Genomic DNA, 12,686 nt, shown 5'->3' on the forward strand with positions numbered 1-12,686 from the left:
AGAATTTCTGCCTTTGAGGAATACTCCCCAGGGATGACAAGGACATCTCAGAGAAAATAAACATTATTAAAACTTCCCTAAAACTCTGTTCCTCAGCTGTCATTCTTTAGAGCAGGTAGTGAAGACACTGAAAAGCTATTCCACATGACGAATAGATTTTGTTTGACAGAAACTGTGAGTGTCAGAGCTGTTGACCCCTGTTCCCATGTTCCCACTACTGTGCAGAAGGACTGAGTGCTCTGGAGCCCATGGGCAGAGGCTTCTGCTCCTCACAGCACACTCAGCCAGCACAAACCAGAGCTCAAGCAAGGTGCCTGCCCAGTGATCCTCCCCAAAAAAGAGAAAAGTAATGTGGTGTTTTCAAAGAGAAATGATACTTTCTTTTTCCTGGGAAGATCTCTCCTAACTTTTCAATGTCGTTTCCTCCTTAAACAGTCCCGAAAGCCCAGTGGGACCAAATGACCAACGGCAGCTCCTTCAACGAGTTCCTTCTCCTGACATTTGCAGACACACGGGAGCTGCAGCTCCTGCACTTCTCGCTCTTCCTGGGCATCTACCTGGCTGCCCTCCTGGGCAACGGCCTCATCATCACAGCCATAGCCTGTGACCACCGCCTCCACACCCCCATGTACTTCTTCCTCCTCAACCTCTCCCTCCTGGACCTGGGCTCTGTCTCCACCACTGTCCCCAAATCCATGGCCAATTCCCTGTGGGACACCAGGGCCATTTCCTACTTGGGATGTGCTGCCCAGGTCTTTTTCTTCTTTTTCTTATGTTCAGCTGAGTTTTCTCTCCTTACCGTCATGGCCTATGACCGCTTTGTTGCCATCTGCAGACCCCTGCACTACGGGATCATCATGGGCAGCAGAGCTTGTGTCCAAATGGCAGCAGCTGCCTGGGCCAGTGGTTTTCTCTATGCTCTCCTGCACACTGCGAACACATTTTCAATACCACTCTGCCAGGGCAACACAGTGGACCAGTTCTTCTGTGAAGTGCCCCAGATCCTCAAGCTCTCCTGCTCTGACTCCTACCTCAGGGAACTTGGGCTTATTGTGGTTAGTGCCTGTTTATTCTTTGGGTGTTTCGTTTTCATTGTGGTGACCTACGTGCAGATCTTCACTGCTGTGCTGAGGATCCCCTCTGAGCAGGGCCGGCACAAAGCCTTTTCCATGTGCCTCCCGCACCTGGCCGTGGTCTCCCTGTTTGTCAGCACTGGCACGTTTGCCTGCCTGAAGCCCCCCTCCATCTCCTCCCCAGCTGTGGATCTGGTGGTGGCTGTCCTGTACGTGGTGGTGCCTCCAGCAGTGAACCCCCTCATCTACAGCATGAGGAACAAGGAGCTCAAGGAGGCAGTGAAGAAATTGATCCAACGGGTACAAGGTCAGCACCAGTAGCTGTCCCTCATTCATTCACTCACCAGGATATCCGGCATCAAGGGTGTGTGTTGTGCATTTCTTTCTTTCTTACTTTTCTCTTTTACATCTACAGTAAAAAACAAAGAAAACTATCCAGTCCATGTCATGTCTCCTCTGGAATCTCTCCTTTGAATCTGACCCAGAGACCATGTTGAAAGAGGAAGCCAGGCTTCCCCCTTCATCAGCAGAGGTGGGGGAACCTCAGAGCCCACTAGTTTGAGCTCCCTCGGATGCCCCCAGTGCAATGGGTTTCCCTGTGCAGTGTCTCTTTTGGCACTGACACCAAGGATGCTCAGAGGCCCAGAGCCAGGCTCAGGTGAGCACTGACAGGGTGAGACCAGAAGTCCAATGTCCATTAGGAGAGCCCAGATCTCCTAGCCACAGTCAGGGTGTGATCTCACACCCTTCTCCTGCGAGGGTGGCAGACAGCTGTCACCATGGGCTGGTCCTTTCCCTCTTCAGTGCTCCAACATTCACAGCGGAGCAGGAGCAGAAGGGAGGAGAGTCTGGATGCAGCTTGTGGGGACAGACCCTCTGCTCCTCAGGACCATCCCTACTACTCCCTACATCCCTACTGCCACAGCAGGCATATCCTTGCTGTAGCTTTGGAGTGGGGGCTGCAGCTTTCCTGGAGACTCGTCCACCAACAGCAGCAGGACTTTCTCTTTTCAAGGCTGTTCTCCTAATTTCCACACTGTCCTGCTGTGCTCTCGTGTGTGTACATGGCCTAAGCGCTCCTGTAACATGGTGCTTCCTTGTGCATTTCTGTGAGCTCAGGCAGGACCAGGCCCTGGGCACCCTTATGCACACCTGGCCTCCAGAACAACATTTCCATAATAAAAGGGGTTCTCCTGTGTGACGTGCCTGAAGTCTGGCCTTTCTTCAGAAGATGGAGTCAAAAATATGTTCAAGGGATTGCACCACTGCAGGGTCTGCTGTTCTGCTTGCAAACTCCATGGGCTCTGGGGAATGAGCTCAGAGTCCCAATGTGATCTGTTAGGGACCGAGGGTTGGATTCATTTCTCCGTGACCAGTGCCAGTGGAGATGGGGAATGGTCTTTGAATTGCCTCCTGGGGCTGTCCCACAGGTGACGGTGCTGATGAGAGATGCCCATCCTTCTGGAGGGCAATCTGAGCCCACAGGAGAGCTCACGGGGTCTCCAGGGACAGCGTGTGCCTGGGGGTGGGCAGTGAGTGGAGCCTCACAAAGTGAGGGATGGTCCATGGTGCAGTAACCAGAAGGCAGAGCACTAAATCCAGGTATGTAGGGGGAAACGAGGGCCCTGCAATCCCCACAGAGGCAGTGGGGACCCAGGAGGCCCAGGGAAGGGGCACTGGAGAGTGATTCCTGCCCCCTCAGTGAAACACCACAGCCTGGAGCTAGTGCCCACCCAAACACATCTCCTGCCATTGCAGGTGCCCTAGGGTCACTCTGAGCACCATCCATGAGCACAGACAGGTGCCAGCAGTATCAGTGGTGGTGATCCCTGTCCAGCTGGGTCTGATTCCTGCCCTGACCAGCATGGCCTGAGCTGAGTCAGGAGTCACCCCGTGGCCCCACAGCTCACTCACTCTGCAGAGCAGAGAGGGGCCCTGCGGGGAGCACAGGGCAGGGGTGCAGGAATGGCCAGGCCAGCACAGACACACTGACTTGGGAAAGGCTCTCTGGGGAGCAGGGATGCCCCAGGAGAGGAGCAGGGCAGCATTCAGAGATAGGAAATGAGAATGAGAAACAGGTTTCTCTGGTCACCAGCTCAGGGCAGGCTGCTGTGTCCCTGGAGTAGCAGGAGTTGCCAGAGGGGCTGCAGGCAGACAGGGAGGGGGATCTGCTGGGCACAAGAGCAGGGGAGGCAGAGAGTGACCAGCCTCATAGCAAGGCCTTGCCCCCTTGCCAGGGAGCTGCTGCCCTTGTCCTTGGGCCTGACCTGAGTTATGCCGTGGACATGCCTGTGCCTGGCCCTGCACCTCTCGGATCCTGACCTCACCTTGTCCCCATCCTGCTGACCTGACTCCTCATCTTTACCTTGGACCTGCCTCCGCACTACAGTCACGAAAGCCTTGGCAAGGGAAGCTGGGACTGAGCAGATCCCAGAGAAGGCTGTAGGTACAGAAGGTGACCGCGTATGTCCACAGCAGCAACCCTTGCCTGACAGCCAATTTAAAGGTGCAAGGAGTGCTTTGGATTTGGACCCCCTACCCAGGTACCACTGCACAGAAAGTCTGATCTGGATGAAAAAGCGAGCACAAGCACTTGGGTCTGATTTTATGATGCATAGTTAGGAGAGCAGGCTTTTCTGTGTCAGAGCTTGAGTGTTTACACACCATTTGTGACAGGGATCCTGCTACAAAGAGTATGTTGTCGGGAGCAATGAGAGTGAGGCTGCTCTGTGTGGGAAGCAGAGCCAGGAGTCAAGGGTGCTGGCAAGGCAGGCAGGGCAGTGCCCCACTGATGGGAGATGCCCTCCCCCAGTGCCTGGAAAAAAAGAGCAGAGCAGGTTTGGGGATGGTAACCAGGGTCAGGCACAGTCCAGCGATCACCAGACAGGACTGTAGGGCTCCAGCCAGCCCTGCTTGGTGTGGGAAGTTGGCTGGAGACCTCCAGAGGTCCCTCCCCACTGAAACTTCTCTGAGACTCCATGAATTCTTGCTCCTCAAGCTCTGCTCTGGCATGTCTGGCAGGGGGATGAGAGCTCCTAGGGCAGGGCAGAATGAGCCCAGCTGGGAGAGCCTCAGGGGGAAGATCCAAAGGTGCCTGGCTCAGTCCTGGGCTTTGGAAAACTCCCTCATGCACCCTGAGAGGCTCCGTCTGCCTCTTCCACCCTGCCCTGTGCTCCCCTCCCCTCAGCCAAAGCAGAGTCCAGCATCGCCTGGGGACTCTCTTCCCCTTGGGGAGCAGAGGGAGGGCCTTCACCAGCCCCACACTGCCTTTCCCACCCCCAGCCTTTGCAATTGCATGTGCCTGGCTCTGCCCACTTGCCTTCACCATGGTCACAGCTGCACTGAAGCCTGTGAAAATCCCAGAGCTCCTACCGTTGATCTGGAATCCTCCCTGAACCTGGAGCCTGTCCTCTCACAAAAGCATCACCTGTCCAGTGCCCCAGCCATGCAGCCAAGGACAGGGGTCTTTGCCCCAATTTCCCTGCTCCTCCCCATGCTCTGGGCACCATTCGCGCATGGGAGCTGCCTGCTGGCATTTTGCCTCTCCCAGGCCCTTTCCAGACCAGACCCTCCCCAGCTCTCCCCACCTCCCCTGCCCTCTCCCCAGCCCACGCAGCACAGCAGCCCAGGATGGGGTGGCCCCACAGCAGTGCCTGTGGCAGGGGGCTGCAGAGCTCTGGGCACTCACCCCACAGCCCCAGCCCCTCTGCAGGGCACAGCAGGTGCTGGGGGGCAGAGAGGGGTGTCAGCCTCCCCATCAGCTCCTGGGCTGCAGACCAGCAACGGCACAAGGAAATGGAGGACAGGTGCTCCATGAGGCCACTGCTCTCATGACCAGGAGATCCTTTACCCTGGCAGTCTCTCCCCAGCACAGCACTCACTGCCCACTCCAGGCACGTGCTGGCCCTGAAGATCCCCTATGCTTTCCAGGTGGCTCCATATCCCCTTCCAGCAGCATGGGCATCTCTCACCAGCCCTGTAATATGTGGGACAGTCCCTGGCAGAGACCTCTTGACCACTCACCCTCTCCAGGGGCACTGGGCACCCACAAGGGACAGCTGAATCCAGCCCTCATCCCCTAACACACCATTCTACGAGCTGATATCCCATAGCCTGTGCAAACCCCAGGCATGGCAACAGGGCTTTTTTGGGTACAATTCCCTGAGCACATTCTTGGCTCCAGATGGGAAGAAGAGCCCAGCCTTCGGTCACTGTATTCAGCAAATCCTCTTTTATTACAGAGATGCAACTTGGGAGGCCAGCTCTGACACACTGAGGGCAGATTCACAGAAGGCCTCTCAGTCAAACAGATGGGGTTTGTGTCTCTGGAGAACTGGGATGCATTTAAACATTGGTGCACAAACATGAGTATCACAGAACACTCAAAATCAAAGAGTTGCCTGAGATAAATTGGAAATGATATGTGAAGAGACATGGGCACCTTATTGCTGTTGAAACAGTACCAGTTGAACCAGTTTCCTCAGTGCCTCCTTGAGCTCCTTGTTCCTCATGCTGTAGATGAGGGGGTTCACTGCTGGAGGCACCACCGAGTACAGAACAGCCACCACCAGATCCAGAGATGGGGAGGAGATGGAGGGGGGCTTCAGGTAGGCAAACATTGCAGTGCTGACACACAGGGAGACCACGGCCAGGTGTGGGAGGCACATGGAAAAGGCTTTGTGCCGGCCCTGCTCAGAGGGGATCCTCAGCACAGCACTGAAGATCTGCACGTAGGACACCACAATGAAAACGAAACACACAAAGGCTAAACAGCCACTAACCACAAGGAGCCCAGTTTCCCTGAGGCAGCAGTCTAAGCAGGAGAGCTTGAGGATCTGGGGGTTTTCACAGAAGAACTGGTCCACAACATTCCCTTGACACAGTGGTATTGAAAATGTGTTAGCAGTGTGCAGGACAGCATAGAGAAAAACAGTTCCCCAGGCAGCGGCTGCCATTTTCACGCAGGCTCTGCTGTCCATGAGGGTCCTGTAGTGCAGGGGTCTGCAGATGGCAACAAAGCGGTCATAGGCCATGACTGTGAGAAGAGAATACTCTGCTGACAAAAAGAAGACAAAGAAAAAGACCTGGGCAGCACATCCCAAATAGGAAATGGCCCTGGTGTCCCACAGGGAATTGGCCATGGATTTAGGGACAGTGGTGGAGATGGAGCCAAGGTCGAGGAGGGAGAGGTTGAGGAGGAAGAAGTACATGGGGGTGTGGAGATGGTGGTCGCAGGCTATGGCTGTGATGATGAGGCCATTGCCCAGGAGGGCAGCCAGGTAGATGCCCAGGAAGAGCGAGAAGTGCAGGAGCTGCAGCTCCCATTTGTCTGCAAACGTCAGGAGGAGGAACTCATTCAGGGAGCTGCTGTTGGACATTTTCTCCCTTTGGGCAGTGACAGAAAAACAGTTACAAGTCAGGAGATTCTTTTCTGATCAAAACTCTTTCCCTTTCTCACAGACACCCCCCCTCACAAACACACACACACGCACGCGCGTGCGTATACACACACACACACACACACACACACACAGACATTGCTTTTCTCCTTCTCGGCAAGACCTTGGTTCAGCTCCCTGTCTGGAGCTCCATTTTCCGCTGGCCGAGTGTGCCATGAGGAGCAGGGTCCTCTGCCCATGGGCTCCAGAGGGAACAGTCCTGCTATAATGCAGAAGAGCGGTTCAACCTCCTCACATCCAATTCTAAGGCATTTTGACCACAAAAGCAACAGCTTCACTCTTGGGGGGCTTTGTTTGTTTATTTGTTTGTCTGCTCTGCAGGGTAGGAATATGCACCCTTTCCCCTGCTCTCAGTGTGAAGACTAGTGAGGCCTGAGAGGCAAAAGCTCTCCCTGTGCCCTAGGACAGAGCCAGCACACTGGTCTCCCCATCAGTCCCATTCCCAGCTGCCTTGGCTGTGCACCTCTCTCAGCTGGGGACCACCTGTGCTGACAGTGGTGTCCACTTGCAAAGCACAGATCTCCAAAGTCACCTCCCTTTCTCAGCTCAGATGTTCCAAGAGTGAAGGAGAGGCTGTGACATAGCACATGGCTCCAATGATCAGAAGGAGGACTCTGTGACCTGGCTCTGCTGTGGAGGGAGAACTCAGCACCCAGTTTCTGGACAAAGACACACAGTGCTTAGTTCACATGCCCACATACAGCCACCCCCAGCAGCACTGCCATTTCCTTAGCACCTCTGTGGCTTCTGCATGGGACATTCAGCTATCACACATGTCCTACAGAAGAGCTGTGCCCTTCTTGAGGGCAACACACAGCCCAGCAGCACACCGCAGGGAGGGTCAAGTGTCTTAAAGGTGGGGTCTCCTGAACGGACAATCAGCTCATTGCCCAGCCCCACAGACTGCTGCTTTGAGCCCCAAAGGCAAGAAGGGGTCCTCGTCCTCTCCCTCCATTGGAGACAACTCTGCAGCAGGAACCAAAGCGTCTGTGTCACTCTGTAGCTGCAAATTTCCTCCCCAGAAAGCCCACAAGCAAGAACAAGAGCAGCCCAGCCTGGGAGAGAAGCAAGGAACACCATCTTGATGTTTCTGCCTAGGCTGGCAAAGACAGAAAGAGAAAGGGACATGGAGGAAGCCTTCCCCTAACCCAGCTGTGCACACCACCTCCCAGATGGAAACATCACAGGGCGGTTGTTCTCAGCCCCTTTGCCATGTTTTAGGAAGTGGGCACATGACAGGAGAGCTGCTCCTATCCTCTTCTGGGGCTCTGGCTGCCAGAAAGGAAATTCCTGTCCAATATCCCATGGCTTTGAGGGCAGAGGGCTCTGCTGGGTGGCAGAGGAAAGGTGAAGGGGGCTTGCTGAGGGGAAAGCATCTGCACTGCAGGGGCTGGCAGAGAGTTTCCTGCATCCCAGCCTCGCATGAGGTTTCTGGCAGCAGTTTCCTCTCACTGTCTGACCATCTCTCTGCTGCCTGCAAATGTCCTTGCTGGCAGCTCTTCCTCTGTCCCCACACAGACCCCTTCCCACCCACTGGGCACTCAGCTCAGCCCTACGGAAACCTCCAAGCAGCAGGAAACTGCCCAGGGGCAGTTCCCTGTTTCCAGGTGTTAAAGAGCAGATCAGAGAATCTCTGATGAGACTGGCAAGGTGATGCTGGTGCTGTCTGTAGGCTGAGGGGTGGTGTAGGCACTTGCTGAGGTTCCTCGCAAACCTATTTATCCTTCAGTGAGGTGGTGAAGAGGCTTGTTTAAACCTGACTGCTGCATTTCCATTCCCATCATGCAGAGACAAGTCCTCTTGAAAACTCCACTCTCAGAATGTCCTCATGGTGAGCTGGAGCTGTGAGCAGCCCTGAGCCATGCAGCACTCTCAAAGGCAGAATGAACCTTCAACCTGCCCTGCTGGGGGTCGCCCCTCTCACCCGGAGCTTCTACCTGCAGCACCGTGGGGAGCTCCCCAGACAGGCTGAGTGCTGCCCCTTGTAGATGGCACAGCCACTGCCCTGGGCACACAGGGACACTGCCCTGAATTACAGTCCTGGGCAGACCCGTGTGCACACCCCAGCTTCACACCCCTGCAGCCATCCCTGGGAAAAGGGAGCAGCATGCCCTGCCCCTGTGACGGTGTGGCAGGGAATCCCTGCCCTGAAGCATCTCTCCCTTCTCTGCACAGGAGAAACCAGAAGAGCGATCCTTAGAAATCCTATCAGTCATGGGATGGGCTGGGTTCAGAAGACCCCTCCAGGAACCTCCGTAGCATTGCCCTGCAGCAAGAGACTTACCGTGTCAAGGGCTGTGAAGATTTCTCCCACAAGCAGCCCTCCTCTGTCCTCCCACTCCACACTGCCTTGCACTTCTCGCTGCCTTCTCTCATCTCATGTCAGCAGCAGCAGGCAGTGCCCACAGCCCTGCTGCTCTTGGCAGAGGAGCTGCTCCTGCACACAGCTGTGTCTGGGCAGTGCTGCCAGGTTGCCATGAGCTCCCTCTTTCTGTGAAGACTGTCCCCACTCAGGAGCAGAGGCCCAGCCAAAGACGTGACTTTCCCTGCCCACCCCGGGCTCCCTTGAGCTTTTCCTGGGGCTCCGAGGCTGACAGCTCCTGAGGGGCAGCAGGGTCCCTTCCGGGAAATGCTCTTGGAAGTGTGCTAACCACCTACAGTCCCTCTCTGGCTTGTGGAGAGAGACTGATTTCAGCAGTGTGCTTTATCCTGTCAGAGGACAGAGGTGGCGAGGGGTGGAAATGTTCCCCTCTGTCAAGCCCTATTGCTGTCCCACTACCAGGCAGCAGACCAAGACAGTGACAGGGAGGGCTTCCTTTCCCCCGTGTAGGGCAGTGATTCAGAGGAGGGAATGCAGGTGTTCAATCTCAGCTGAGGCGGCCTTGGGCAGAGGGGGATTCAGCTCTCTCTCAGCCAAGCCACAAACCCATAGGAGGTGGGATTCCTCTTGCCTCAGTTCAGGTGTGCACAGAAGAGGTGCCCAAACCCCTGGTGATGGCTGAGGTTCCAGGCTTGGTCCAAGTCATTTGTGTGTGTCTGCCACCTCTGATGGAGCAATGCTGAGAGACCCACATCCTGCCTGAGCATCAGCTGTGAGCCAGAGGGGAGGTGGGACAGGTTTGCTTGGCCCCCTGAATCTACACCAAATTTTTTGGCATCTGAACTGTCCTTAGCCATGCATTTCCATGACGCCCGCAGAGCTTTTCAGCTGACCAAAAGGAGGAGTTCACCACAAGGAGAGCCAGGTCACTCTCTAGGCTCTGTCAGCTGTATATGCTACAGCTCAAGTCACTACAGAGCTAAGACACATGCACAACTCGGCACTGCAGACACTCCAGTTAATTCAGGGCTCTCATTTTAAGGGAATCAAAAAGGCCTCCAGTGCTGTGCCAGGTGCCTGGGGTGGCAACACAACTGCATGTGGCTGGCACATACCACACAGGACCTCCAGGAAAGCCATGTGCTGGTGGAGGGGGTACGGATCAGACACCACAGGGTCTCTCAAAGGGGTTCGGGGCCCGTGTGCCAGCAGCTGAACACCCAACACCACCACCATGGCATGGAGGGAAGGTCCATCCCGGCTACATCCAGGGTGCTGCAGGACTGGGAGGCCCATCACACCAGAGTCTCCGCTCATGTGCCTGTGCTTTCAAACCCTGACGGTTCTCTTTTTCCTGAACCTTCTTTCCTGCTGATGGTATGAGCAGCAAACATGCTAATGATGTCCACAGCGTGGCTAGATCAAAGGCTATGCTGTGTCCACGGACCTTTTTAGCAGCAGCTTGTCTTTCTTGGACATCCTCTTCACCTCTGTCACTGGCCCCAAAGTGCTTCAGCGTCACCTGGGGCAGCAAACCCCTCTCCTACCAGGGCTGCATGGCCCAGCTGGGTTTCCCTCTGGCTTTGGGGACTGCAGGGTTTGCTCTCTTCATCAGCACCTCATTTCAGCATCCCATTGCCATGCGCCATCCACTCCAGCACGTCTCTGCTGTGAAGCAAAGCCTTTGCATATGTGACGTCCTGGGCACTCAGTAACAGGTTTCCCTGTCATAAGGCTGCACTGGGGCCTGGTGCCACAGCTGAGGTGCTGCAGCTCCAGTGTGTACAAATGCCCTCAGGCTGGGGAACAGGCAAGAGGAGCTGCAGCTCTGTGTGCTGTCACAGAAGTGTGGCATTGTTGGAGTAGCTGCTGAGACATGGAGGGACAGCTTGCACAATGACAGAGCTGCAATTGATGGCTACAAATTCTTCAGGAGAGACCAGGAGGGAAGGCGAGGAGGAAGGATGCCCTTTGTGTGCAGATGAAGCTCGGCTGTATGGAGCTTTTCCATGGGATGCGCAAAGGGAGGCAGCTCTGAAGGGCAGAGGAGCTCAGGGGTTCAGACAATAGAAACTTGCTGAAGATGTGCAGGGAAAAGTGGCAAGGTGTGCACAGGGCGCAGAATAACCCCATGCCAGCATATTCACCTATGGTCCCTCTCTAAACAGAGGACAGAAACCCATTCCAGCATTGCATTTTGTCTCATCAGAGGATGGTTGCCTGTGAGAGGTGGAAACGTCCCACTCTGGAAGGCCCTATTCCCATCTCTTAACGAGACAAGACACCTAGATGGGGACAAGAAGGGAGCTCACTAACACATGACTCAGATATTGATTCAGATGAGTCAGTCTAAGCATTTTATGCCAGTTTAGAAGCCTCTGGGCTGGAGTAGGATTCAGCAAACTCCTGTGAACTGCACAAGCACTCCAGAGGTGGGATTCACCTTGCCCAAGCTGAAGTGAGCACAACAGAGGTGTCTGCATGCGAGCTGCTTGTCTAAGCTCCCACTGTAATCACTGGAGATGGAGGGTGGGAGTCAGTTGCCCATAAACAAGCACCTGGGGACATCAGAAGAAACAGAGGTGGTTGAAGACATGGGCCAGTGTCTGCTTGCTCTGATGGAGCAACTATGAGCAAGATCCTCCTAGAACACCAGGTGGGGGCCAGGTGGGGAATTTCCTTGGCCATCTCAAATGACCCCAGATGCCTAATACTGCTAGACCACCACTCGCTGTGAAGTCAAGACATATGGGGATCCCTGCAGTGCAAAATCCTAATGTAATTCAGTGCAGACCCTGGATTTAATGACATAGAAATAGACTGGCAGGGCCATGTCGGATGCTTGGGGTGTCCAGCAGAACAGCATTTTTCTAGCAGATACAGGATGGGACCCTCAGGAAAGCCATGGCTTTTTGGAGTGGTGCTGGGCAAGTGCCCCAGGGCATCTCCGGTTTCCTACCTGTGCCCAAACAAATGACTCCTTCCTCTGCCTTTAGGCACAGTCTGTGCTGTCCACATGCAAGTGTGCTGTGTAAATGGGAGGCAGAGCACACCAAAGTCTCCAGTCTAGTCTCTGCACTCTCAGACCCTCTTGCTCTCCTCCCCCTGAATCTCTTCTCACTCCTGGATGTTATGAACAGGGACTGGGCTAATGATGACCTCAGGGTGGCTGCATCACAGGCTGCCCAGGCCCAGGGACTTCTTCAGTGGCACCTTCTCCTTCCTAGAGATCAGTTCACCTCTGTCACAGGCCCCACAGTGCTGCAGAGTCAGCTCAGGCAACAAACCCCTCTCCTGCCATTCCTGCACAGCCCAGCTCTGTTTCTCCCTGGCCTTGGGCACTGCAGGGTTTTCCCTCTTAGTGGGAACCTCCTTTCACCATTACATTACCCCGTTACCAATGCCAGCAGGTCTCTGCTCTGAAGTGGGACCATCGTACACACGGTGTCCTTGGCTCTTGCTAACCAGTTTCACCATTACAGATCTGTTCTCTGTGCCACAGCTGAGGCTCTGTAGCACAAACATATGGAAATGCATACAGCCAGGGGCACAGCCAAGAGCACAAGCTGTCACAGGACTGCAACATCATTGGAATAACTGAGATGTGGTGGGATCACCCACATGACTGGAGGGCTCTCCTTGGAGGGTACAAGCTCTTCAGGAGAGACAGTCAGGGACAATGAGGAGGGGGGATGCCCTTGGTGTGAAGGGGCAGCTCAGATGTGTGGAGCTCTTCCATGGAAGAAGCAAGGCTTTGGGTGAGTGCTTGGCTGCAGTCTCCTTTAAGCAAGGTGAACAAGTCTGTGGATCACGGGCCCTGGTTCTTAGGGTGGT

General features: G+C 55.0%; 2 protein-coding genes across 2 annotated transcripts; one reads left to right on the forward strand and one right to left on the reverse strand.

The window, feature by feature from the left end:
- Window positions 1–458: 458 nt before the first annotated feature.
- LOC135326963 (olfactory receptor 14A16-like) lies at window positions 459–1,394 on the forward strand. Its single transcript, XM_064504604.1, has one exon. It carries the CDS (start codon window positions 459–461, stop codon window positions 1,392–1,394), a length of 936 nt encoding a protein of 311 aa, XP_064360674.1.
- Window positions 1,395–5,515: 4,121 nt separating this feature from the next.
- LOC135326964 (olfactory receptor 14I1-like) lies at window positions 5,516–6,451 on the reverse strand. The gene has a single exon (XM_064504605.1). It carries the CDS (start codon window positions 6,449–6,451, stop codon window positions 5,516–5,518), a length of 936 nt encoding a protein of 311 aa, XP_064360675.1.
- Between the last annotated feature and the right edge of the window lie 6,235 nt (window positions 6,452–12,686).

The sequence above is a fragment of the Dromaius novaehollandiae genome, unplaced genomic scaffold, assembly GCF_036370855.1.
Source record: "Dromaius novaehollandiae isolate bDroNov1 unplaced genomic scaffold, bDroNov1.hap1 HAP1_SCAFFOLD_41, whole genome shotgun sequence".
NCBI lineage: Eukaryota > Metazoa > Chordata > Aves > Casuariiformes > Dromaiidae > Dromaius > Dromaius novaehollandiae.